The 26,512-nt window shown below is 44.5% G+C and overlaps 1 protein-coding gene across 1 annotated transcript in view; it reads left to right on the top strand.

Moving 5' to 3' along the window:
* The window catches only part of LOC126160634 (extracellular serine/threonine protein CG31145-like), a 224,883-nt gene that overhangs the window by 159,900 nt on the left and 38,471 nt on the right, over window positions 1–26,512 (top strand). Inside the window, exon 6 of the mRNA XM_049916918.1 lies at window positions 25,928–26,201. Coding sequence (XP_049772875.1) covers window positions 25,928–26,201 — 274 coding nt within the window. The remainder of the gene's footprint in view (window positions 1–25,927; window positions 26,202–26,512) is intronic.

Below are 26,512 nucleotides of genomic sequence, written 5' to 3'. Positions count from 1 at the left end.
TAATCGCCCTGCAGACGTACACATTTTTCACAACGCTGACGCCATGATTCCGTGGCAGCGGCGAAGGCTTCTTTAGGAGTCTGTTTTGACCACTGGAAAATCGCTGAGGCAATAGCAGCACGGCTGGTGAATGTGCGGCCACGGAGAGTGTCTTTCATTGTTGTAAAAAAGGCCAAAAGTCACTAGAAGCCAGGTCAGGTGAGTAGGGAGCATGAGGAATCACTTCAAAGTTGTTATCACGAAGAAACTGTTGCGTAACGTTAGCTCGATGTGCGGGTGCGTTGTCTTGGTGGAACAGCACACGCGCAGCCCTTCCCGGGCGTTTTTGTTGCACTGCAGGAAGGAATTTGTTCTTCAAAACATGTGTCGTAGGATGCACCTGTTACCGTAGTGCCCTTTGCAACGCAATGGGTAAGGATTACGCCCTCGCTGTCCCAGAACATGGACACCATCATTTTTTCAGCACTGGCGGTTACCCGAAATTTTTTTGGTGGCGATGAACCTGTATGCTTCCATTGAGCTGACTGGCGCTTTGTTTCTGGATTGAAAAATGGCATCCACGTCTCATCCATTGTCACAACCGACGAAAAGAAAGTCCCGTTCGTGCTGTCGTTGCGCGTCAACATTGCTTGGCAATATGCCAGACGGGCAGCCGTGTGGTCGTCCGTCAGCATTCGTGGCACCCACTTGGATGACACTTTTCGCATTTTCAGGTCGTCATGCAGGATTGTGTGCACAGAACCCACAGAAATGCCAACTCTGGAGGCGATCTGTTCAACAGTCATTCGGCGATCCCCCAAAACAATTCTCTCCACTTTCTCGATCATGTCGTCAGACCGGCTTGTGCGAGCCCGAGGTTGTTTCGGTTTGTTGTCACACGATGTTCTGCCTTCATTAAACTGTCGCATCCACGAACGCACTTTCGACACATCCGTAGCTCCATCACCACATGTCTCCTTCAACTGTCGATGAATTTCAATTGGTTTCACACCACGCAAGTTCAAAAAACGAATGATTGCACGCTGTTCAAGGAAGGAAAACGTCGCCATTTTAAATATTTAAAACAGTTCTCATTCTCGCCGCTGGCGGTAAAATTCCATCTGCCGTACGGTGTTGCCATCTCTGGGACGTATTGACAATCAACGCGGCCTCATTTTAAAACAATGCGCATGTTTCTATCTCTTTCCAGTCCGGAGAAAAAATCGCAGGCCTTAGAACTTGAATGCACCTCGTACACTCACACTCGTAAATTACGGAAAATGCTTATACACGGTGAAACAGTGCTCTCGTGAGCGGTTTGCGGGTTTAAATCACCTCGGGGTATGACCGTGCGGTGCATTCGACCTGCGGTCGTCGCACGGTGGCGCTGGCAGCAGTCCACATACGAAGAGGTGTGTCGGTGCATGTCGGAGTACCGTGCAGCGAAGACATTTTCAGACGTGCTAATGGTTACTGTGTGTTGAAAATCGCTCAAAGAATACTTATTGATGACGTTATGAGGGATAGAATACTAGGGCGACTGGGGGCTAGTCAAACACAGCAGGTCGTAGCACGGGCCCTCCGTGTGCCACAAAGTGTGCTCTCAAGATTATGGCAACTATTCCAGTAGACCGGAAATGTGTCCAGCCGCTACAGTACGGGACGTCCGCAGTGTACAACACCACAAGAAGACTGATATCTCACCATCAGTGCCCGCAGACGGCCACGGGGTATTGCTGGTAGCTTTGCTCGGGACCTTACCGCAGCCAGTGAAACAGTAGTCTCCAGACACACAGTCTACAGACAACTGAACAGACATTGTTTATTCGCCCGTAGACCTGCAAGGTGCATTCCACTAACCCCTGGCCGCAGGACAGCCCGTAAAGCCTGGTGTCAAGAACACAGTACATTGTCATTGGAACAGTGGTCCCAGGTTTGTTCACGGACGAGTCCAGGTATAGAATGAGATTTTCACTCTGCAGCAGGAGAGCTTCTGTAAAGTTTGGAAGGTAGGAGACGAGGTACTGGCAGAAGTAAAGCTGTGAGGACGGGGCGTCAGTCGTGCTTGGGTAGCTCAGTCGGTAGATCACTTGCCCGTGAAAGGCAAAGGTCCGGCACACAGTTTTAATCTGCCAGGAAGTTTCATATCAGCGCACACTCCGCTGCAGAGTGAAAATCTCATTCTGGAAACACCTCCCAGGCTGTGGCTAAGCCATGTCTCCGCAATATCCTTTCTTTCAAGAGTGCTAATTCTGCAAGGTTCGCAGGAGAGCTTCTGTAAAGTTTGGAAGGTAGGAGACGAGGTACTGGCAGAAGTAAAGCTGTGACGACGTGGCTTGAGTCGTACTTGGGTAGCTCAGTTGGTAGAGCACTTGCCCGTAAAAGGCAAAGATCCCGAGTTCAAGTCTCGGTCCGGCACACAGTTTTAATCTGCCAGGAAGAGTCCAGGTATTGTCTGAACAGTGATTCTCGCCGGGTTTTCGTCTGGCGTGAACCAGGAACCAGATACCAACCCCTTAATTTCCTTGAAAGGGACCTTTATGGAGGTCGTAGTTTGATGGTGTGGGGTGGGATTATGATTGGTGCACGTACACCTCTGTTTCTTTGACAGAGGAACTGTAACAGGTCCGGTGCATCGGGACATCATTTTGCACCAGCACGTCCGCCTTTTCAGGGAGGCAGTGGGTCCCACCTTCCTCCTGATGGATGATAACGCAAGGCCCCACCGAGCTGCCATCGTGGAGGAGTACCTTGAAACACAAGATATTGGGCGAATGGAGTGGCCTGCCTGTTCTTCAGACCTAAATCCCGCCAAGCACGTCTGGGATGCTCTCCGTCTCCACGTCTTCAAACCCCTACGACATTTCAGGAGCTCCGGCAGGAACTGGTGCAAGAATGGGCGGCTATACCCCACCAGCTGCTCGAACACCTGATCCAGAGTATGCCAACCCGTTGTTCGGCCTGTGTACGTGTGCATGGTGATCATATCCCATTTTGATTTCGGGGTACATGTGCAGCAAACAGTGGCGTTTTGTAGCACATGTGTTTCGGGACTGCTTTCTCAACTTACTACCAATACCGTGGACTTACAGATCTGTGTCGTGTGTGTTCCCTATGTGCCTATGCTATTAGCGGCAGTTTTGTGTAGTGCCACGTTGTGTGGCACCACATTCTGCAATTATCGTTAATTTATGAGCATGAATGTATTCTCAGTTCGAATATCATAAACTTTCTTGAGACTGAGGAACCTATTTCCACGAATCACCATAGTTTTAGAAAGCATCTCTCATGCGAAATTCAGCTTGCCCTTTTCTCACATGATATACTTGTAACGTCTACGCTCTAGCGCACATTAACTCTTTAAAGCCTGTACTATGGTAAGTTGACGGGCTTCACCTTATAAGAAAGGATTTTAGTAAATATGTTGACCGCGTGTACCTGAATGGAGGCAAAATCAGACTTACACCCACCCAGTAACAACAATGATACGTCAAGCAAGTCTAAAGTGCAACTACACGTTAGGACGGGCAAGAAACATACATAGCAGATGCTACCTATTGTTAATAATACGGTCGCCAGCCTAATTACGCATTAACTGAGTTTTTTCCCTGTACAAGTGGACGTACGTGCAAGCATAACAACACGTAGTAATACTGCATTATATGGTAAATTTTAGAATCAGAAAAATCTACTGAACTAATATTTTCACTTTCTGTACTAATTTGGAGAAGCTATAAATACACAACATTACATTATAATGATTACTACAAACTGCGTTTTGTCTATTGATCCGACTGAAATCGGGCATAGGTTACCCTAGAAATAGCACTTTTGAAACACACATACAATGTCAATTTTAGGAAGGGTAAAACACTGATAAATTTAGGTTTTATATTGACTTTAACTTTGCTGGTCAAATCAGTTCAGTACACTTCAGAATTCAAATGAATAGAAAAGAAAAAAGGAGGGGACCCTGAAACTATTATGATCACTGTAGTGAAAGTTTGATTATTGAGAGCATTAAGCATTCAAGATTTCCAAAATATGATTTACCGCTCTTTTTGTCTTATTTCCTGCTCATTTAACTACCGTTATTTTTGTCTCAATTTAAATAAACTTCATTACTAAACCAATTTCAACATTATCTTCCAACTTGGTCAGACCCATATTATTCGTCCAGTATTTCATTAACAACAAAGTTCTTCAAACATCATTCTAACATAGATAGATCTGCAGGTAATTATTATTAACATAAACTTTAAATCTTCATCTTGGGACACTCGGATTGCACAACTGTCTAGGTTAGTTGTGAGGATAATTAATTGATAGGACAGTTCTGGTAAAATTTAAGTTGTTATTGAACAGTATGTAGCAAAGTAACACTGGTCCACACGAATACAGTACTAAAAGTTTCAACCTGTTCGTATCGATGAGGCGGCGGCAGGCGGCGAGATGGCGAGGCACAAAGCACACACGCAATTACAGCAATGGCTCATGAAATATCGGCACTTTACTTCTTCATAACGTCGCAATTATTTTCCATTTAGTGCCTACGGAATATTGCCATGCTGTATAGACGTCGGAAACAGCGCATCCGAGGCTCAACGAAACCACTTTTTCCAGGAGAGCCTCCTCGATCCAGCACGTGTTTCTCAGATCGATGCCCAACTCCGACTACTACTGCTGAGCCCGTTATGCCGTACCGCGCCCGTGTGCGTTTTCCCGCGCTCGCCTGCCTCCATCTTTTACCGCTCCCCTACAGACAGGGTATTCACCAAAGGTTTTACATTCCACATATTCTAATACATTGCCTACGTATGGACCAGGCGTAGAAATACAACTTTCACATCTTACAATAGTTTCAACATTAGGTACACTTCCCTTCGATTACAACATTACTTGAAATTTGACATAAATATTAAAATTTACATCGAAAATTGTTTATAGCTTTTTCAACATAATGTCATGAAACAAAAAAGAAATTAAACCAGAATATCGATTATACTAATTTATCGAAATTCAGAAGAAAAAAATTTATTACATATACAATAGTATAACGTTAGTGTTGTTACATACTGAGAACTATAGATGAAGGGCAACAGGCAAATTCCGTATTTCTAGACTTCCGGACAGCATATGACACGGAGCCCCATTGCAGGTTGTCACCGGAGGTACGAGCGTATGGAATAAGTTCACAGATATGTGAGTGGCTCGACGACTTCTTAAATAATAGAATCCAGGACGTTGTCCTCGACGACGATTGTTCATCAGAGACAAGGGTATCCTCTTGTGTGCCCCAGAAAAGTGTGATAGGACCGCTGTTGTCCTCTGGACACACAAATGATTTGGTGGTCAGAGTGGGCACCAGTTTGCGGATGACGCCCTGGTGTACGGTAAGATGTCGAAGTTGAGTGGAAACGGCCCGGAGGGCCCTTGCGGGGCAGGTCCGGCCGCCTTGTTGCAGGTCTTCTTACATTCGACGCCACATTGGGCGACCTGCGCGCCGGATGGGGATGAAATGATGATGAAGACAGCACAACACCCAGTACCTGAGCGGAGAAAATCCCCGACCCAGCCGGGAATGGAAGCCGGGCCCGTAGGACGGCTATCCGTCACGCTGACCACTCAGCTATCGGGGCGGACGTCGAAGCTGAGTGACTGCAGACGACTTAGACAAAATTTTCAATTGGTGTGATGAATAGCAGCTAGCCCTAAATGTAGGAAATGTAAGTTAATGCGGATGTGGGTAGGAAGATCAAACCTGTAATGTTCAGATACAAAATTACTAGTGTCCTGCTTGAAGCAGTTAAGTCATTTAAGTATCTGGGCATAACGTTGCAGAGCGATATGAGGTGGAACGAGCGTGCTAGAGCTGTGGTGGGAAACGCGAATGGTCGACTTCGGTTTATTGGGAGAATTTCAGGAAAGAGTGTTTCACCTGTAAAGGAGACCGCAGGTAGGACGCTGGTGCGACCTGTTCTTGAGTACTGTTCGAGTGTTTGGGATCCGTACCATGTCGAATTGGAGGAAGACATCGAAGCAATTCAGAGGCGAGCTGCTAGATTTGTTACCAATAGGTTCGAAAAACACTTAAGTGTTACGCAGATGCTTCGAGGACTCAAATGAGAATCCGTGGAGGGAAGGCGACGTTCTTTTCGAGAAACTCCGTTGAGAAAATTTAGAAAACCGGCATTTGAAGCTGACTGCTGAACGAATCTACTGGCGCCAACATACATGCCGCCTAAGGACTACGAGGATAAAATACGAAAAATTAGGTTCAAAATGGTTCAAATGGTTCTGAGCACTATGGGACTTAACAGCTGTGGTCATCAGTCCCCTAGAACTTAGAACTACTTAAACCTAACTAACCTAAGGGCATCACACACATCCATGCCCGAGGCAGGAGCCGAACCTGCGACCGTAGCAGTCGCGCAGTTCCGGACTGCTCGCCTAGAACCGCGAGACCACCGCGGCCGGCGAAAAATTAGGGCTCGTACAGAGGCATACAGAGAGTCGTTTTCCCCTAGCTCTATTTTTCTGTGGAACAGGAAAATAAATTACAAGCAGTGGTACAGGTTACACTCCGCCGCGCACCGTATGGTTCCTTGCTGAGTATCTGTGTAGATGTAGATGTTACCAGTGGATAGTGCACCTACGGCGGAACTTCAGTCTAGTAACTGATTTCAGCACCGCATGAAGAAATTCACAACTAGAAACCGTCATAATCATTTCCCAACGTTTCCTACCGTTTTCGTTGTGCTTAGACATGCGTTTTTGTTATGCACAGCATTTCCCGTTCTGCAAATTTAATCAGTTAACCCTCTGACTAACAACAGTACATACATTGATGAGCCAACACATTGAGACTACATGCATAATAGCTTGTTTTTCCGTCTTTGGAACGAAATATATAACTGACTCTGTGTATCACGGATCCAACAGTATGTTGATAGTGAGGTGTTGACATAAGTGCCAACACCGTGTTTCTTGAGGAGGCCGAAATGCACGCTGTTAAAGCTCACGCAAACGGTCGTGAGGTCTGGAACAGGTCAGAGAAATAAGACTAGCAAACAGGAGGTAACTGGTAGAATACTTAACTTTATTCCATAATTACAGAACATAGGTCTGACGGTACAGGCTTTATAAGATAACCAGCAAAAAAATAAATGGCGCCTTGCTAGGTCGTAGCAATTGACGTAGCTGAAGGCTATGCTAACCATCGTCTCGGCAAATGAGAGCGTAATTCTCAGTGAACCATGGCTAGCAACGTCGGCTGTACAACTGGGGCGACAGCTAGTACGTCTCTCTAGACATGCCGTGTGGCGGCGCTCGGTCTGCAATCACTGATAGTGGCGACACGCGGGTCCGACGTATACTAGCGGACCGCGGCCGATTTAAAAGCTACCACCTAGCAAGTGTGGTGTCTGGCGGTGACACTACAGATAGATTTGTGGAGGTCTGTAGCGTTAGACGTCTACGCGTAGGTCATGTAATTAGCGTAAATAACAGGCCACTGACTTGCGTGCGCGGTGATGGCGCACTATAGCGACCCAGATGGGTTCAATAGGATTTACATCAGGCGAATTTGGTCACCATCAACATGAGTTCATTACAATGTTCCTCAGACCACAGTAGCATGGTTATAGCTAAGAGATAAGGGCAATTATATTGCTGAAAGATTACATCGCCTTCGGGGAAGACATCAAACTGTAAGGGATGCAGGTCGTTCGCTGCTGTTAGCGTGTCTTCGATTACTACTACAGGTCCCACTCAAGCGCGATAGAATGTCTCCAATTGTATAATACTGCTCCCACCAGCCTGCGTCCGTGCGCGCTGCACGTTTCGAGTCGCCGTTCACCTCGTTGACGGCGTTTGTGGAGACGACCATCGACCTACTGAAGCAAAAATGATTCACCCCGAAGAGCCGACACTTTCCCATTGATCGATCGTCGAATCCCGATGGTTCCGTGTCCACTGCAATCGTAATTGAAGATGTCGTTGGGTCAATATGTGAACACGTAGGGGTTGCCTGCTGCGGAGCTCCATGTTAAACAATTTACGATGAAAGGTGGGTTACGAAACACTTGTGCGTGCACCAGCGTAGTGCTCTTGCGGCAGAGATGCCAAGATCACCGTCTATTCTACACTCCTGGAAATGGAAAAAAGAACACATTGACACCGGTGTGTCAGACCCACCATACTTGCTCCGGACACTGCGAGAGGGCTGTACAAGCAATGATCACACGCACGGCACAGCGGACACACCAGGAACCGCGGTGTTGGCCGTCGAATGGCGCTAGCTGCGCAGCATTTGTGCACCGCCGCCGTCAGTGTCAGCCAGTTTGCCGTGGCATACGGAGCTCCATCGCAGTCTTTAACACTGGTAGCATGCCGCGACAGCGTGGACGTGAACCGTATGTGCAGTTGACGGACTTTGAGCGAGGGCGTATAGTGGGCATGCGGGAGGCCGGGTGGACGTACCGCCGAATTGCTCAACACGTGGGGCGTGAGGTCTCCACAGTACATCGATGTTGTCGCCAGTGGTCGGCGGAAGGTGCACGTGCCCGTCGACCTGGGACCGGACCGCAGCGACGCACGGGTGCACGCCAAGACCGTAGGATCCCACGAAGTGCCGTAGGGGACCGCACCGCCACTTCCCAGCAAATTAGGGACACTGTTGCTCCTGGGGTATCGGCGAGGACCATTCGCAACCGTCTCCATGAAGCTGGGCTACGGTCCCGCACACCGTTAGGCCGTCTTCCGCTCACGCCCCAACATCGTGCAGCCCGCCTCCAGTGGTGTCGCGACAGGCGTGAATGGAGGGACGAATGGAGACGTGTCGTCTTCAGCGATGAGAGTCGCTTCTGCCTTGGTGCCAATGATGGTCGTATGCGTGTTTGGCGCCGTGCAGGTGAGCGCAACAATCAGGACTGCATACGACCGAGGCACACAGGGCCAACACCCGGCATCATGGTGTGGGGAGCGATCTCTTACACTGGCCGTACACCACTGGTGATCGTCGAGGGGACACTGAATAGTGCACGGTACATCCAAACCGTCATCGAACCCATCGTTCTACCATTCCTAGACCGGCAAGGGAACTTGCTGTTCCAACAGGACAATGCACGTCCGCATGTATCCCGTGCCACCCAACGTGCTCTAGAAGGTGTAAGTCAACTACCCTGGCCAGCAAGATCTCCGGATCTGTCCCCCATTGAGCATGTTTGGGACTGGATGAAGCGTCGTCTCACGCGGTCTGCACGTCCAGCACGAACGCTGGTCCAACTGAGGCGCCAGGTGGAAATGGCATGGCCAGCCGTTCCACAGGACTACATCCAGCATCTCTACAATCGTCTCCATGGGAGAATAGCAGCCTGCATTGCTGCGAAAGGTGGATATACACTGTACTAGTGCCGACATTGTGCATGCTCTGTTGCCTGTGTCTATGTGCCTGTGGTTCTGTCAGTGTGATCATGTGATGTATCTGACCCCAGGAATGTGTCAATAAAGTTTCCCCTTCCTGGGACAATGAATTCACGGTGTTCTTATTTCAATTTCCAGGAGTGTAGTTTACAGAGCAGACAAGCCTGCGGACACCACGTTCTGTCAAGAGTCGTGGCCGACCAACCATTTAGCGTCTAGTGGTAGTTTCACTGTCCTTCTACCTCTTTCCGTAGATGGTCACGACAGTAGCACGTGAACATTAGACGAGCTTCACCGTATTCGAGATACTGGTTCACAGGCTCTGCGTAATAATAATCTGCCCTCTGTCAAAGTCGCTTACCTGAATGGACTTCTCCATTTGCAGCCCATATCTTCGCTAGGGTGATACCTCGTCCATGTCTGCTTACAAACTTTTGTTACCTAGACACGTGCCCGCAACGCCACCAGCCGGAATCCAACGACGCGGTGGGCAGTGGTCGTAGTGTTTCGGCTGATCAGTGCATGTGTTCCACGATAAGTTATCACAGAACCAATTGGAATCTCTTGCTTCTTATTGCTAATGTATCAGTGTCCCACAGGTAAACGGAAGCCTACTAATGATTAGCAGAATTTTTGACATTACAGACTGCGCCTGCAGGTTGTGCTGTTCTCAAGTTTCACTGTTAACCCGCGTCGCCGTATTGTCACACCGAAATAGTTCGCACTCAATTACCAGATTCGCAAAGCGGGCTGCCTTAACGTCTCTCCGGACACACAGTGTCAATGACTTGCCCCCTCGCATTGACCCTCGCCACACGCAAACGACGCCCATCTTGAGAACCTGTAGTGTGAGTTATAAACATGAAGAGGTGCTCTGTCCACTGATATGTGTCTGTTTTCAGTTCGTCTCGCAGTTTTTGCGCAGTTGTCTTCTGACACCATGGAGGTACTGATATTATGTGATCAAAAGTATCCGGACACCTGGCTAAAAATGACTTACAAGTTCGTGGAACCCTCCATCGACAATGCTGGAATTCGATATGGTGTTGACGCACCCTTAGCCTTGATGACAGCTTCCGCTCTCGCAGGCATACGTTCAATCAGGTGCTGGAAGGTTTCTTGGGGAATGGCAGCCCATTCTTCACGGAGTGCTGCACTGAGGAGAGTCGGTGAGACCTGGCACGAAGTCGGTGTTTCAAATCATCCCACAGGTGTTCTGTAGGATTCAGGTCAGGACTCTGTTCTGGACACTCCATTACAGGGATGTTATTGTAGTGTAACCACTCCGCCACAGGCCCTGCATTATGAACAGGTGCTCGATCACCATCCCCGAATTGCTCTTCAACAGTGCCAAGCAAGAAGGTGCTTCAGACATCAATGTAGACCTGTGCCACGCAAAACAACAAGGGTTGCAAGCCCCCTCCATGAAAAACACGACCACACCGTAACACCATGGCCTCGGAATTTTATTGTCGGCACTACACAAGCTGGCAGATGACGTTCCCCGGACATTTTCCATACCCTCACCCTGCCATCGGATCGCCACATTGGGTACCGTGATTCGTCACTCCACACAACGTTTTTTCACTGTTCAGTCTTCCAATGTTTACGCTCCTTACACCAAGCGAGGCGTCGTTTGGCATTTACCAGCGTGATGTGTGAGCAGTCGCTCGACCATGAAATTCAAGTTTTCTCACCTCGCGCCTAACTATCATAGTACTTGCAGTGGATTCTGATGCAGTTTGGAATTCCTGTGTGATGGTCTGTATAGATGTCTGCCTGTTACACATTGCGACCCTCTTCAAATGTCGGCGGTCTCTGTCTGTCAACAGACGAGGTTGGCCTGTACGCTTTTGTGCTGTACGTGTCTCATCACGTTTCCATTTCACTATCACATCGGAAACAGTGGACCTAGGGATGTTTAGCAGTGTGGAAATCTCGCGTACAGGCATATGACACAAATGACACCCAATCACCTGACCACGTTCGAAGTCCGGGAGTACCGCGGAGCTCCCCATTCTGCTCTCTCACGATGTCTGATGACTACTGATGTCGCTGATGTGAAGTACGTGACAGTAGCTGGCAGCACAATGAACCTAATATGAAAAACGTATGTTTTTTGGGGTTTCCGGATACTTTTCATCACATAGTGTATGGATAATCCTGTCTGCCCTAAGCCCCCACCCCCGAATGACTTGGAAAACTAAACGGGACAAAATATTCTTTCCATAATATTACTTCTGTCTTATAAATTAATTAAAATAACCATACATTAATGTTTTTGAAATAAAACTGGTAGCCAATGGGTTAAGTGCTGTAAATACAAGGTTTATCATAATTAATGGCGTAAACGCGTACAGTTGAAAGTATACAATACTAGAAGCAAAAAAGTCTCAGTAGATATGGCATACCTCAACAGCGCTCATAGCTGGCAAACAAGGGCTCTAAAATGTATACTTTAAGAGCTATGAACACTTGCTTCTCTTCCATACTGCGAAAAATATCTCTTCTACCGAACAAATATCCACAGCTCGTAACGATGCATTTTAGAGCCCATATTCGCTGCACATTTTTCCTTATTTTGTCCGTACTGCCCCCTCCAAAAATACGGAAACCATAGAGCCTGCAGTAGAAGAGACGTGTTTCACAGTCTCGAAGATATACAGGTGCACTGGTACCTCGACACAGAAGAAGGTCTTTCACCGTGTGACATGTGATACTTGCAAATGAACTGAGTTCATTTAATTTAACAATTTTATCTGCGCTGAAAAAGAAAATTTAAGTTAGCTTCCAGTAGCTTCTACTTTTGAAAGTACTTAACGTCTAAGTGGTTTTTGATAACACTTCTGCTTAATCTGATTTCACCTGATAATTATTGGTGTGTAGCAGAGTAATAACGTAACAGATAGGCTAAGATTTTATCAATTGCAACAATTTTAAATTTGAATAGAATGTTTGTTCCTAGATACAGAAAATGTTGTACCTTGGAACATGTTTTTGTACCTGGAAAAGCCTTCTTTTTCTGGAGTAATGATTGTAATTTCATAAAAAGTGCAGCACATAAAAAGTGAATGCTGTCATTTACAAATGGAATAATAAAATCTGTTAAACCTCTGTTGCAGCGCTGGCTAGAAGCGGAAGTCTCTACCAAGTAATAACGTTCCACCCTAGAGATCGCATCTCAGCCACGAAGTCCCCTTTAGCAGCTAAGGCACAACTTCCCTCACACTCTTTGAGAGCTATGAAGTCACTCACAATCATTTCTCAAGTAACACACCAGTCTCTTTTGATGACCAGTAAGGATAACGAATTAAAATATTAATGCAACCCGACGCTTTGCCAACTGCCGCTCAATCACCTCCCTGCTTGTGGTGCGGTTCTGCTATCCCCTTCGTTTTAAATACGGACTACCACTTTTAGCGCGCTATTTGTTGAAGACTTGACGTGAATGACGAGAAGTGGCTCTAAGGCAGTTACCATTCGGCAACGACTTCATAAAAAGAATCTTTATCACCTGAGGATGCGTCTTCAGTTGACGCGAAACCTGTCGTGACTTTTAGTGCGGATGATTTCTTTCAGAACCTTAAATAATGTGTTTTAGGCTTTTAACTCGAAAATTGCTGTAAAATTCTATCTTCATCTTTTATCAAACACCTTCATTGAGTGAAGGTATAACTGATACAGTCCGGCCAAGTGCCATGTGAGTTTTTTTATCGATATATATAACTTCCTCCAAACCTAAAAATTCAAAATGAAACAACTCTTGAAAACAGATGGCTATTTCAACAAAAACTGTCGCACTCCCTCACGGGTAAAGTACGTTGTAACTAGCGGAAAAAAGTGTACACAATATGAGTTGTCGTTCGGGCTTATTCACAGGACCGTTTCCAATGTTTATCTGATGGTCCATGAATTTTAATCGCTGGTAATATTTCAGAAGCAGGCGTTGCGTTTGTTAAAGAGTTTACAATTCAGATAGTCTGTGTTGTTATCTACTGCGATCATTTATGGTACGTTGTGGGGCCAGTGCCAACGAAACGGGATCGTACGATGTATGATGCGACTTAATGGGTCGTCGTAGGGCGCAAAATTCTAGCGTTAGCTTGTGTATCGCATTTCTTTGATACCGGCTCCTGATTTACGTAATGGATTATTGGTGGTCGGCTCGCATCCAAATACATGTCGCTTCGCTCCGAATAGCGCTATACAGCACCATGTTCACGCGTTAAAGAATTCATTACAAGCAAATGTCATTGCTTAGTCACAATAAAGCATTTGTATGCGTAATGCATAGCTACGAATCGATGCTTCGGTGTATGACGGCACTCGCCATATCCACAGTTCGATTTATTGCCTTTTCAATGAAACAAATTTGCATCCCCTAACTGTTCTAATTTCAATCATGTTTTACGACACTTTTTAATAGTAGTCGTACTGATTTTCATAGGTGCTTTCTCAGGGTCTCCATGCGCCTAAGTAAATGTGAAAATTAATACAGTGACTCTTATACCTAACAAAGCAGTGGGGAAAATCCTGGTTAACATATTGAGTTCGATTGTAAGTTTCACTAAATTATCGGATTTTTACGAAGCTGCTATGCTGAGAACATTCTTTCACGTCAGTTTTGGTATGTTTTCCGGGATATTTACGTTTTGTGTTTTTTCCCTAATTTATGAAAACCTCAGTTGTCAATTGTCACGAAATAGACTGAATATTGAGGGATCGAACAATGGTGCTGCAATTACCCTGTTATTTGTAAACAAAGTTTTCACATTTATCATCTACATGAAATTAGATACATTCCACAGATAAGTATTGAGGAACTTTTCATGTATGGGAGTACGACACAAACTCAAAATTTATGGTACATACATTAAGTTGAGACTCTTGGATTTAATGTACTTTCCACAGCTCCTAAGTAAATGGTCCTGGAGGTTATGCAAAAAATGAAGAACCTAGAACAAACTTTTATTTTTAAATCTGGACACTAGATTAAATGTCCTACAGTTGTAATTCTTGTAGACTGTTAATATTACTGCACTTAAGACGTACGTTGAACGAATATTATAAAGAATTTATTTTATCTTATGTTGCTAATAATACGTTTCAATGATTGGGCTTACACTGTATTTAATTAGTAGTATCTTTTCACTGGCTAGTCATTCCTTAAATGTGTCTATTGTTCAATAGGGACACTTTTAGACCAAAAAATGCTTTAAGAGTGTTGTTAATCGTAGAATTCATTTTGTGAACTAGGCTTTTCGTTTGAAACGGGTACAGGGGATGTAGTCGACTCCGGCTTATAACTAACTTAGTAACGTAGGGTAAGACAAGGCGAACAATTTTATTATAAGACACTTGTGATCTGTCAAGCAGGGAAATAACTTCCAATTGGCCTGCTACAGCTGCCCAAGATACACCGCATGCCCGCCTCGCGAGATTATAGAGTATGCTCTCGCCCGTTTGCGCCACCGGCTTAATCGAGCACTTAAAAATGGTAAAACTGGCGTTTGGATAAATTTTACCTCCGAGTTTCGTGAATTTTGTTGTTGTTTGTTGTTTTGGCCTTCTGTCCGAAGACTGACTGGGTGCAGCTCTCCATGCCAATCTATCCTGTGCAAGCCTCTTGATCTCAGAATCACTACCGCAACTTATATCCTTCTGAATCTGCTTACGCTATTCACACTTTCCTCCAAACCTAAACTGATTATCCCTCGAAGTCTCAGAATGTGTCCTATCAACCTAGTCGGGTTGTGCCAGTAATTTATTTTCTCCCCGGTTCCGTTCAGTAAGTCCTCATTAGTTTTATGATCTACCCATCTAATAATCTTCAACATTCGCCTGTAGAACCACATTTCAAAAACTTCTATTCTCTTCTTGTCTAAACTGTTTATCGTCTATGTTTCACTTCCATACATTTCTACACTCCACACAAATACTTTCAGAAAAGGACATCCTAACACTTAAGTCTATATTCGATGTTAACAAATTTCAGAAAAGCATTTCTTACCATTACCAGTCTACAATTCACATCATCTCTACTTCAGCCATCATAAGTTTTTTTGCCGCCCAAATAGCAAAACTCATCTATGCTTTCAGTGTGTCGTTTCTTAGTCTAACTACCGCAGCATCGCCTGATTTAATTTTACTGCATTCCATTATCCTTATTTTACCTTAGTTGATGTTCATCTTGTATCCACCTTTCAAGACACTGTCCATTACGTTCAACTGCTCTTCCAAGTCCTTTGCTGCCTCTGACAAAATTACAAAGTCATCGGCAAATCATAAAATTTTTATTTCTTCTCCTTAAATTTTAATTTCTTCTCCATTTTTTTTTTCGTTTCCTTTACTGCTTGCTCAGCGTACATACTGAATAATATTTGGAATAGGCTACAACCCTGTCTCACTCCCTTCTCAATCACTGCTGCCTTTTTAATGCCCCTCGACTCTTAAAACTGCCCTCTACTTTCTGTACAAGGTGTAAATAACGCTTCAGTCCCTGTATTTTACCCCTGCTTCAAAAAAAAAATGTTCAAATGTGTGTGATCGCCTAAGGGCACAAACTGCTGAGGTCATCGGTCCCTAGACTTACACACGACTTAAACTAACTTATGCTAAGAACAACACACACAACCATACCCGAGGGAGGACTCGAACCTCCTGCCGGAGGGGTCGCGCAATCCGTGACATGACGCCTTAAACCGCGCGGCCACTCCGCACAACGTTGCTACCTTCAGCATTTCAGAGAGCTTTTCTAAGTCTAAAAAATGCTGACAAATAAGTCGTTAGATCGATATTGCTTCGGTGTGCCCATATTTCTCCGGAATCCAAACTGATCTTCCCCGAGGTCGGTTTTTACCAGTTTTTTCATTCTTCTGCAAAGAATTCGTGTTAATATTTTGCAACCATCAGTTATTAAACTGATAGTTCAGCAATATTCACACCTGTCAGCACCTGCTTTCTTTGGAACTGGAATTACAACACTCTTCTTGAAGTGTGAGGGTATTTCACCTGTCTCATACTTCCTGCACACCACATGGAAGAGTTTTGTCATGGCTGGCTCTCCCAAGGCTATCAAATAGGACTGACGGAATGTCATCTACTTATACGACCTTGTTTCGACTTAGGTCTTACAGCACTCTGTCAAATTCTTCTCGCAGTGTCATTTCTCCCTTATCCTCGTCATCTACGTCCTCTCTCAATTCTATAACGTTGCCTGCAATTTCATCTCGCTTGTATAATCCCTCTGTGTACGCCTTCCACCTTTCAGCTTTCCTTTCTTTGCTTAGGACTGGTTTTCCATCTGAGCTCTTGATGTTCATACAGCTGCTTCTCTTTTCTCCAAAGGCCTCTTTAATTTCCCTGTAGGCAGTATCTATCTTTCCCCTAGTGATATATGCGTCTCAAAAAAATGGCTCTGAGCACTATGGGACTTAACTTCTGAGGTCATCAGTCCCCTAGAACTTAGAACTACTTAAACCTAACTAACCTAAAGACATCACACACATCCATGCCCGAGGCGGGATTCGAACCGTAGCGGTCACGCGGTTCCAGACTGTAGCGCCTAGAACCGCTCGGCCTCCCGGCCGACGATATATGCATCTGTATTCTTACATTAGTCCACTAGCCATTCCTGCGTAACGATTTTGCACTTCGGCCGACCGGAGTGGCCGTGCGGTTCTGGGCGCTTCAGTCTGGAACCGAGCGACCGCTACGGTCGCAGGTTCGAATCCTGCCTCGGGCATGGATGTGTGTGATGTCCTTAGGTTAGTTAGGTTTAATTAGTTCTAAGTTCTAGGCGACTGATGACCTGAGAAGTTAAGTGGCATAGTGCTCAGAGCCATTTGATTTTGCACTTCCTGTCAATTTCATATTTAGACGTTTGTATTCCCTTTCGCCTGCTTCATTTGATGCTTTTTTATATTCAATATCTCTTGTGTTATCCAATGATTTCTGTTAGGCCTTGTCTTTTTACCTATTTGATCCTAAGCTGCCTTCACTATTTCATCTCTCAAAGCTATACATTTGTCTTCTACTGTAATTCTTTCCCCTGTTCTAGGCAATTGTTACCCAATGTTTCCTCTGAAACTCACAACAACCTCTGGTTCTTTCAACTTATCCAGGTTCCATCTCATTAATTTCCTGCCTTATTCCTATTTCTTCAATTTTAATCTACATTCATAACCAATACATTGTGGTCAGAGTCCACATCTACTACTGTAAATGCCTTACAGCTTCAAATCTGGTTTTGAAATCCCTGGCTTACCTTTACATAATCAATCTGAAACCTTCTGGTACCTCAAAGTATCTTCCACGTATACAACCTTCGTTTATGATTCTTGAACAAAGTGTTAGCGATGATTGCATTCCTTTCTCCCAATTCATATCCACCTACAATTGTCCCTCCTATTCCTTTTCCTGCTATCGAATTACAGTCTCCAATGACAAATAAATTTTCATCTCCCTTACATATTTGAATAATTACTTTTATCTCATCAATCTTTTCATCTTCTGCAGAGCTAGTCGGCATATAAACTTGTACTACTGCGGTCGGTGTGGGCTTCGTGTCTATCTTGGCTATGATAATTCGTTTACTATGCTGTTCACAGTAGCTTAGCCGCATTCTTATTTTCTTATTTTCTTATTCATTATTAAACCTACTCCTCCATTACCCCAAATTGATTTTGTAATTATAATCCTGTATTCACCTGAGCAGAAGTCCTGTTCCTGATGCCACCGAACTTCACTAATTCCCATTACCTAATTTCAACCTACCCATTTCCCTTTTTCAATTTTCTAACCTACCTGCCCGATTAAGATGTCTAACATTCCACGCTCTGATCCATAGAATGCGAGTTTTGTTTTTCTCGATGACGACATCCTCCCGAATAGTCCCCAGCCGGGGATCCTAACGTGGGGCTATTTTACGTGTGGAATATTTTACCCAAGAGGACGCCATCATCTCTTAAGCATACAGCAGATCTGTATGCCCTAGGGAAAAATTACGGCTGCAGTTTCCCCTGTGCTTTCAGCCGTTCGCACTACCAGTACAGCAAGGCTGGTTCGGTTGATGTTACAAGACCAGATCAGTCTATCAGCCAGACTGTTGTCCCTGCAAAAACTGAAAAGGCTGCTGCCCCTCTTCCAGAACCATACGTTTGTCTGCCCTCTTAACTGATACCCCTCCGATGGGTTGCACCTACGGTACGGCCATCTGTATCGCTGAGGCACGCAAGCCACCCTACCGACGGCAAAGTCCATAGTTCATGGGGGGAGGGGGGAATGAGCGATGACGTGAATATTATAGAAGCGTAAAATTCATAATTAAAGCGTTTTGTCTCTCTGGCCTTCTTAATACGAAACCATTGTGCTTATGTGGGATATGTTTAGATCGAATTGGAAACGTAATTAGATTGGGATAACATGTTCAAAAGTGTTTTTTCCTATCATTACCCTCACAGATATCTTACTAACTTTATCAAAAACCGTTGGCACAAGAGGACGAGTGGATATTCAACATCTGTAGCTCATGCGACTCTGGATGGCCAGTTTGAGATTGTTTCACGGCTTCATAGCCACAAGTTTGTTATTCCAAGTTGTTCATCTTTACTTTCCCCACACCACTGTGATACGTTGTAAATAGTTATTATTTACACCTTGAACTTTGTAGATACGACGAGGTTAATTAAACAATGCAGGTACGAAGAAGCAACATATACTATAAGCATTTCTTCGAAAACGCTTCTACAGGACAATTTTGAAATTTTCCCCACTCTTAACCCGTATTATCTCGATTTTAGACTCGGCAAATTTTGACATGAAATTACTCTATAAGACATTATGGTACAGATCTTTCTTTTCTTTACGTCATCCATGCTTGACTGCATTTGCACTGAAAATAATGATTTATTTAGGCAATTTTAGCATATTGCAGAATGCTCCATCCAACGTTAATTTATTGTCAAAATGCAATACCAAGCATTCAGCGGCGTCACTCTCAACTGCTTGCATGTCATATTTTACGCATATGCTGTGTCTTCCAGAGACTTGTTATTCTTTTCCTGCTTTTTCTTCAACATTCCACCCACTGTTGAATGAAAACTTCTTCCATTCCAGTCGATTCTGTCCCATCTGGAAGCACAGCATTCCAGCAGTCCTCTTAGTAACAGTGAGCCATCTCTTTTGCGATCTTTCAACTCTAATTTTGTGTCCCCGAGGTCTAAGGTGACTTTCGTATAGCTCTATCTTTTTGGAGAGAGCGTCGCTTTGTGGCCCAACGGCACTTCACTGTGATATCTCTCTCGCAGGTCTCCAGTAAACGTTTCCGGATATGTGAAAGCGATTTTATGCTGTAATATAAATCAACATTTCGGTCAGTGTTGCAGCGTAGTGTATTTACTAGCACAGATTATACCTGAAGAAGACTGTTAGCTAAGGTGGGCGGAATGTTGGTCTGTGTAGTAACATGACAACTATAACTGTCTGGTAACATTACTCGTGAAAGGACATCAATATACAGAAAGCCACCTGTTGGAACATTGCTGGTGAAATGTTCCCCCCAACTGCCAACCATAACCAAAACATGCAACATTTGACGAAACTCGATATTATCTTGTTAAGTGCTTTAGATTTCGCTACAGCTGCGAAAAGTTGGTGGCGCCACATGTGTGTCTGTGTGTACATCTCATTAGAGGAGACAGTTTCAGAATGAAAATACTAGTCTTAAAAATCACGAAAGTGGTCTTCGGGTTTTGGTATTTATAAATCAAAGATCCGGGCGATGATACATTTGCTTCATTTATACTTACGCAGCCAACCACAACAGTGATAAAGAACGTGCTAATCAACCAGAGTGAGATGAAGATAAAGGCAGGCTGACAAGCCCAGCTCAATAATTGACAATTGTGTCAAAAATTAACAGTTAAAAATTATGTTTACAATTAAGAATAGTTTTAAAAATTAACGCAAATATTCTCACTAATAGAAAATCAGTTGCAGTTAGTTCATTACTTTGGAACGATTTTACAAGGCTCCTTGCATACATTTTTCTTATTTATTCTTATAACTAATAATATTATAACGTTGTTTTGATATAAATATGTGATTTTTATCTGCTTTATACACATTTCTTTTGAAAATTTTCCTTTTTATTTTGTGCTTTTGTCAATCACACAAGCTAACTCCGTAATTATTTTTCAAATACAATCGTGTACGGTTTTATTTTTCCCTAACATCATTGTTTTTGTATGAAAAATCGTGGTTTTGTATTGCATACAACGATCAAGTACCCCGTACCTGCATATTTTATCTTACGTTGTCAAATTTCACATTTACGAAAACTAATATCAAATTGATGCAAAAAAATTCTTATTAGCATCGAAAAAAACTATCTACTCAAATTCATATCAAAATGCCAAACTCCCGAAAGAACAAGCCTTAGGTGAAGAAATCCGCAGGAATAGAGTGCTTTAGTAAACCTTTAGCTCAGATACTGCTCTAAATCCTAAATAAGTCAATTACATTTTAGGGGCACGCCGCCGGAGAAGACGCAGTCGCGATGCCTGTTCTGTTTGGCATCATTTGTTTCCTATTAGACAGACTGTGGAGTGGACAGTTCAAACTGAAACGAACCCAAGTCAGGATCCGGGATGCAGGTTGTTTGTTAACTATACGTTCATCGATCGGCTCCCTAGACGTGAACCTGCAGAAGTCGATAGGAGCCGCAAGGCTTCTGCAGGTAATCATTCGTTTTTGGTTTCAGTCAGCGTTACCTACCTGAAGTGTACTGAGTGAGGTTATCACTATCGTCTTCTTTGTTATTGTTTTGTACCTCACTCTGTCTCGTACCCGTTCCTTGTCCTTGTGATGTTGTTGTGGTCTTCAGTCCTACCACTGGCTTGATGCTGCTGCTGACTAGAAATGCTGAACTTCGAGATATTGGTGGAGACCAAGCGCGTAGCGGCATTTCTCCGATAGTGACTACAGCGTGGAACATCAGCCATAACAAATGCGGTGGGCTATAATAGTTAATCATTGTCGTCGTCATTTAGTGCTGGCCAGGTAGCGCAGTAACCCTCCACGTGCGCAGTAGGTCGGGCCATTTCGTTGCCCGCGCAGGCGGACCTTGATGGCTCAGAGCGGGAATTTTTGCGTTGCTGGCGTGAACATTTTTCTCATAGAACTGTCGCGCCTAGTTTTTGAAGCTCTCGCTGAGGATCGGCACCTCAGACATTTCGTGAAATGTGTTAGTATGATATCCAGAAGGTACTTTGAGTGAGCGTTCTGGGGCGCGGTTTTGTACTGTCTACTACGTCAATACTCCGCAAGCCACCTGACGGTATGTGGCAGCAGGTACTTCTGGTACCACTAACTGATCACTCTCTTCTTTGTTCCATTCGCGAATGGCGCGTGGGATGAAAATGTCGGTAAGCCCCTTCATTAGCTCCAATTTCTCGAATTTTCTCGTTGCGGTCATTTCGGGAGATGTGTGTGAGAGGAAGTAATATGTTGTCCGACTCTTCTTGGAAAGGATTATCCCGAAATTTCAATAGTAAACCTCCCCGTAATGCAAACGCCATTATTTTAGAGTCTTCCACTGGAGTTTGTTGAGCCTCTCTTTAACGCTCTCGCACGGTCTAAAAGATCCCGTGACGAAACGCGCTGCTTTTCTTTGGATCTTCTCTATTTCTTATACGTGTTGCACAGGTAAGGATCTCAGACTGGTGAACAGTACTCAAGAATCCGTCGAACAAGCACCTTTGTATACCACTTTTATAGTGGATGAATTACATTTCTTTAAGGTAATCCCTATGAATCTTAGCCTGGCATCTGCTTTTCCTACTTTTTTTGATGTTTTCATTCCACTTAAGTTCGCTCCGGATAGATATTCCTAAACATTTTATGGTAGTTACTGTTCCCAGCAATTTTTCATCAGTAGTGCTGTTGTACAATAGTGGATTTATTTTCTTATCTATGCGCAGTATGTCATATTTATTTACATTCAGGGTCAGCTCCCAGTCCCTGCGCTTATCATCAAGCCTTTGTAGGTCCTTCTGCAATTCATTACTGTCTTCCGGCATTGCTACCTGCTTATAGGCATCCGCATCATTTGCTATCAGCCTTAAAGTACTCCCGACGCCTTCTACTAGATCAATTGTATTCATTATAAACAGTAAAGTCACTATCACAGTTCCCTGGGGTAATCCCGAAATTACATCTGTTAATTTTGTTTCTTTAAGAGTGACGTGTTGAGTACCGTTGTGAGAAATTCTGGAATCCAGTCGTAAATCTGTCCCGATACTCGGCAAACTCGTATTTTTCTTGTTTTCACTAAATGTCAGTGCGAGATAGTGTGAAGACGAGGCGCACAAATGGAAAAAATTCAAAAGCATCATTCAATATGCCTTAGACAAACATGTTCCGAGCAAGCATCTTCAGTTTCCATTGTGTTGTATTGCGTAATACAACAGCAGCATATCCCAGTACCGGCAACACCATAGTTTTATGTACGGTTTTAACCTTCACACTATATTTGTTTCTGTATGAAATTTAGCCCAACTTTATCTCTCACATTATAAAATTTTACGTACTATCAAAAACTACAAACTCGCATGCTGAACTTAGACTAAACAGAACCTAATATGAACTGAACTGTAGCTCATTTGAATCCAACTTGTCTTACGTTAAATGTGCAACTGAAGTAAAACAGTTATCTGGCCCTAATCAAAATTTCTGCTTACCTCGCGTCTTGACGACATTGTTGCAGATTTCTCGAAAGCACAACAGCAAACAGCAAGCTGGCAGCGGCTGAGCTAGATTTCTGTTTCTAAAGAAATATTTAAACTGTTGCATGTGGTAATGTCTAATGACAAACAGTGGGGTGGTGAGTGTAACTATTCCTGTGAAATGCTATTTCAAGACACCGATTTTAGAATGAAGTAAGTATTCAGAAAGTCAGAGTAAAACATTGCGTGATCTTCACACTCAACTTTGGTCTGAAAAATACTATGCTTAACAAAAAGGTACAATGTTAACAGAACATTTACATAAAAATGAAACAGATTAATCAGTTCGTAGCTGCGCAGTGCTGCAGTCTTACCTCAAACTTCTTCTCTTCAAAAATAATAACGTTTTTTCAAAATACGAGGGCTGTCCAGAAAGTAAGTTACGATCGGTCGTGGAAATGGAAACGACTATGAAAATCCGATAAAGCTTTGCAAAGATGTGTTGGGCAGTGTCTCTAGTATGACTCTAGGTAGAATTATGTCGCTCTTTTCATTCCTGAGCTCCTAGTGAGCGCGTAAAGATGTTATAGAAAATAGTGTCTCCCGCCAAGTACGAGGGCCTTGTGAGAATTTTCCCCTGAAGCTATGCAACCAACATTACATAACTGTCGTGCGGTTTCTTCAACACAATTCTCAACCTCATTCTACAGGGGCAATGAAGATGTTCCTGCATCGTTTCAATTGGAAATGTTTAGTTACCCACAATACAGCCCGCAATTTAGTGATGTACCCTTGTCCGGTTAATGGCTGACGCTACAGATCAGTTTCAATAAAGATGAATTTATTTATGAAAATACAAAGTACAGTCACCAGAAAACTTTACATATTCACATACTCCTTTACCTTTAACCCAAATGAATACAGACTCATTTACAGATATTTTTCTCTTATTACGAGTATACAAACACAGTGCAGAAGGCGACATATAAGCTGATTTACCAAAGTCTTTATTTGCAAGTTAACCAAAGTCTTTATTTGCAAGTTCTGCCATATGGTAGGTACGATAGGCGATAATGTCTCTATCAACGAAACTTTCAAGTCCAGGTATGTTAGGAACTCCCGTACCTCCACGTACAATGGCTACAGTGAGCCAACCATTACCATAATCAAAAGTATCATTAATGTCAATACTAAAATTAAGTCTACAACCACAGAAAACACAAGGTCCGTCGACAAGTGCAGTAGCAGCAACACTCTTAACTGGTATGCGGTTCTTCTTGTCTCCAGCTGTGGTGGCGAACTCGATGTTCTCGATCGTTTTATAAACTGTCTGTTTAGAACGGCGACGAATTCTCCTGCACACGCCCCACACAATTACAGAGCCTCCGCCAGGTTGAACAGTGCCCTGCTGATAAGACACAATTTGAAACAAGACTCGTCCGATCAGGCAACTTGTTTCCAGTCATCAACAGTCCAGTGTCGGTGTTGAAGGGCCCAGGCGACGCGTAAAGCTTTGTGTTGTGCAGTCATCAAGGATACACGAGTGGGCTTTCGGCTCCGAAAGCCCATATCGATGATATTTCTTTGTATGGTTCGCACGCTGAAACTTACTGCTGGTACAGCACTGAAATCTGCAGCAATTTGCGGGAGGGTTGCACTTCTGTCACGTTGAACGGTTCTCTTCCGTCATCGTTGGTCCCGTTCTTGCAGGATCCTTTTCGGGGCGCAGTGATGTCGGAGATCTAATGTTTTACCGGATTCCTGATATTCACGGTACAGTCGTGAAATGCTCTTACGGGGAAATGCCCACTTCATCGCTACCTCGGAGATGCTGTGTCCTATACATAACATCATGTTCAAAGTCACTTAACTCTTGATAACCTGCTACTGCAGCAGCAATAAAATCGATCTAACAACTGCACCAGACACTTGTTGTCCTATATAGGCGTTGCCGACCGCAGCGTCATATTCTGCCAGTTTACATATCTCTGTATTTGAATACGCATGCCTATAACAGTTTCTTTTGCGCTTCAGTGTATCATATTGCGCAGAGGCAAAGACTGTGCCACAGTAAGACCAAAGATTGTTTAACGTAACTTTCTCTCTCTCTCGCCGGCCGGTGTGGCCAAGCGGTTAAAGGCGCTACAGTCTGGAACCGCGTGACCGCTACGGTCGCAGGTTCGAATCCTGCCTCGGGCATGGATGTGTGTGATGTCCTTAGGTTAGTTATGTTTAAGTAGTTCTAAAGTTCTAGGGGACTGATGACCTTAGAAGTTAAGTCCCATAGTGCTCAGAGCCATTTGAACCATTCTCTCTCTCTCTCTCTCTCTCTCTCTCTCTCTCTCTCTCTCTCTCTCTCTCATTCTCTCTCTCTGACGTGCACATCGATGACATACGAAAACCAAAATGACATGACCACCTCACAGGGTGAGCCACATGTGACAAGGAAGAGGAGACATGAGACTTAAGAGGGGGTAAAGTTCCCTTAGTCTTCCTCTGATCTGGAGAACGTCTTGGCGCCACGTCAATTTTCCTGTCGGACGTGACGCCAAAATCCTGGGCTCTATGGGACCAACTGACAACCTTTTGTAGGTCGCTGGGCACCACATGAGTGACTGTGCAGGCATGTAAGTGTGATTTGCATAGTATCCATGTAGATGTTGTAATCATGCCTAGGTCACCCTCTAAAATGCTCACCTCGCATTTCCATCGACTAGCACAGTGACTATTCCTTGATGCCTCCGGATGTCACACAGTACATGAATGGGAAACGACACATAGCTTTACTCCGGGTGTTGCAGACCCTGACTATTGCTCGCTGGTGCGCGACATCCCGCCGTACGACAGCGGGCGGCGGCTGCTGGACCTGATGGACATGGCGGTGTTCGACTTCCTGACGGGCAACATGGACCGCCACCACTACGAGACGTTCCGCATGTTCGGCAACGACACGTTCCCGCTGCACCTGGACCACGGGCGCGGCTTCGGCCGGCCCTTCCACGACGAGATGTCCATCCTGGCGCCCGTCATACAGTGCTGCCTGCTGCGGCAGTCGACGCTCACCACGCTGCTCAGGTACGGCGCGATCGCCTGGGAAGGCAGGGAGATTACGGTGTGACCACAGGCTGACACACGTACACTTGCCACAGTCCTGCTCATTTCTAGGGTTCCGCACCTCCGCCTGTAAAAGCGGAACACTTAAGCCCCTTAGGTCATCGAATATTTTGAATTCCTTAGCGGAAAAGCATGGGGAGCTGACAGATCCCGCCTCATGCAGTTTCTACATCTACATCTACATCCATACTCCGCAAGCCACCTGACGGTGTGTGGTGGAGGGTACCTTGAGTACCTCTATCGGTTCTCCCTTCTATTCCAGTCTCGTATTA

This window comes from Schistocerca cancellata, chromosome 2 (assembly GCF_023864275.1).
Source record: "Schistocerca cancellata isolate TAMUIC-IGC-003103 chromosome 2, iqSchCanc2.1, whole genome shotgun sequence".
In the NCBI taxonomy this organism is placed as follows: Eukaryota; Metazoa; Arthropoda; class Insecta; order Orthoptera; family Acrididae; genus Schistocerca; species Schistocerca cancellata.
Note: the sequence above shows the minus strand (reverse complement) of the source record. Positions and strands in the feature narration are given on the sequence as shown.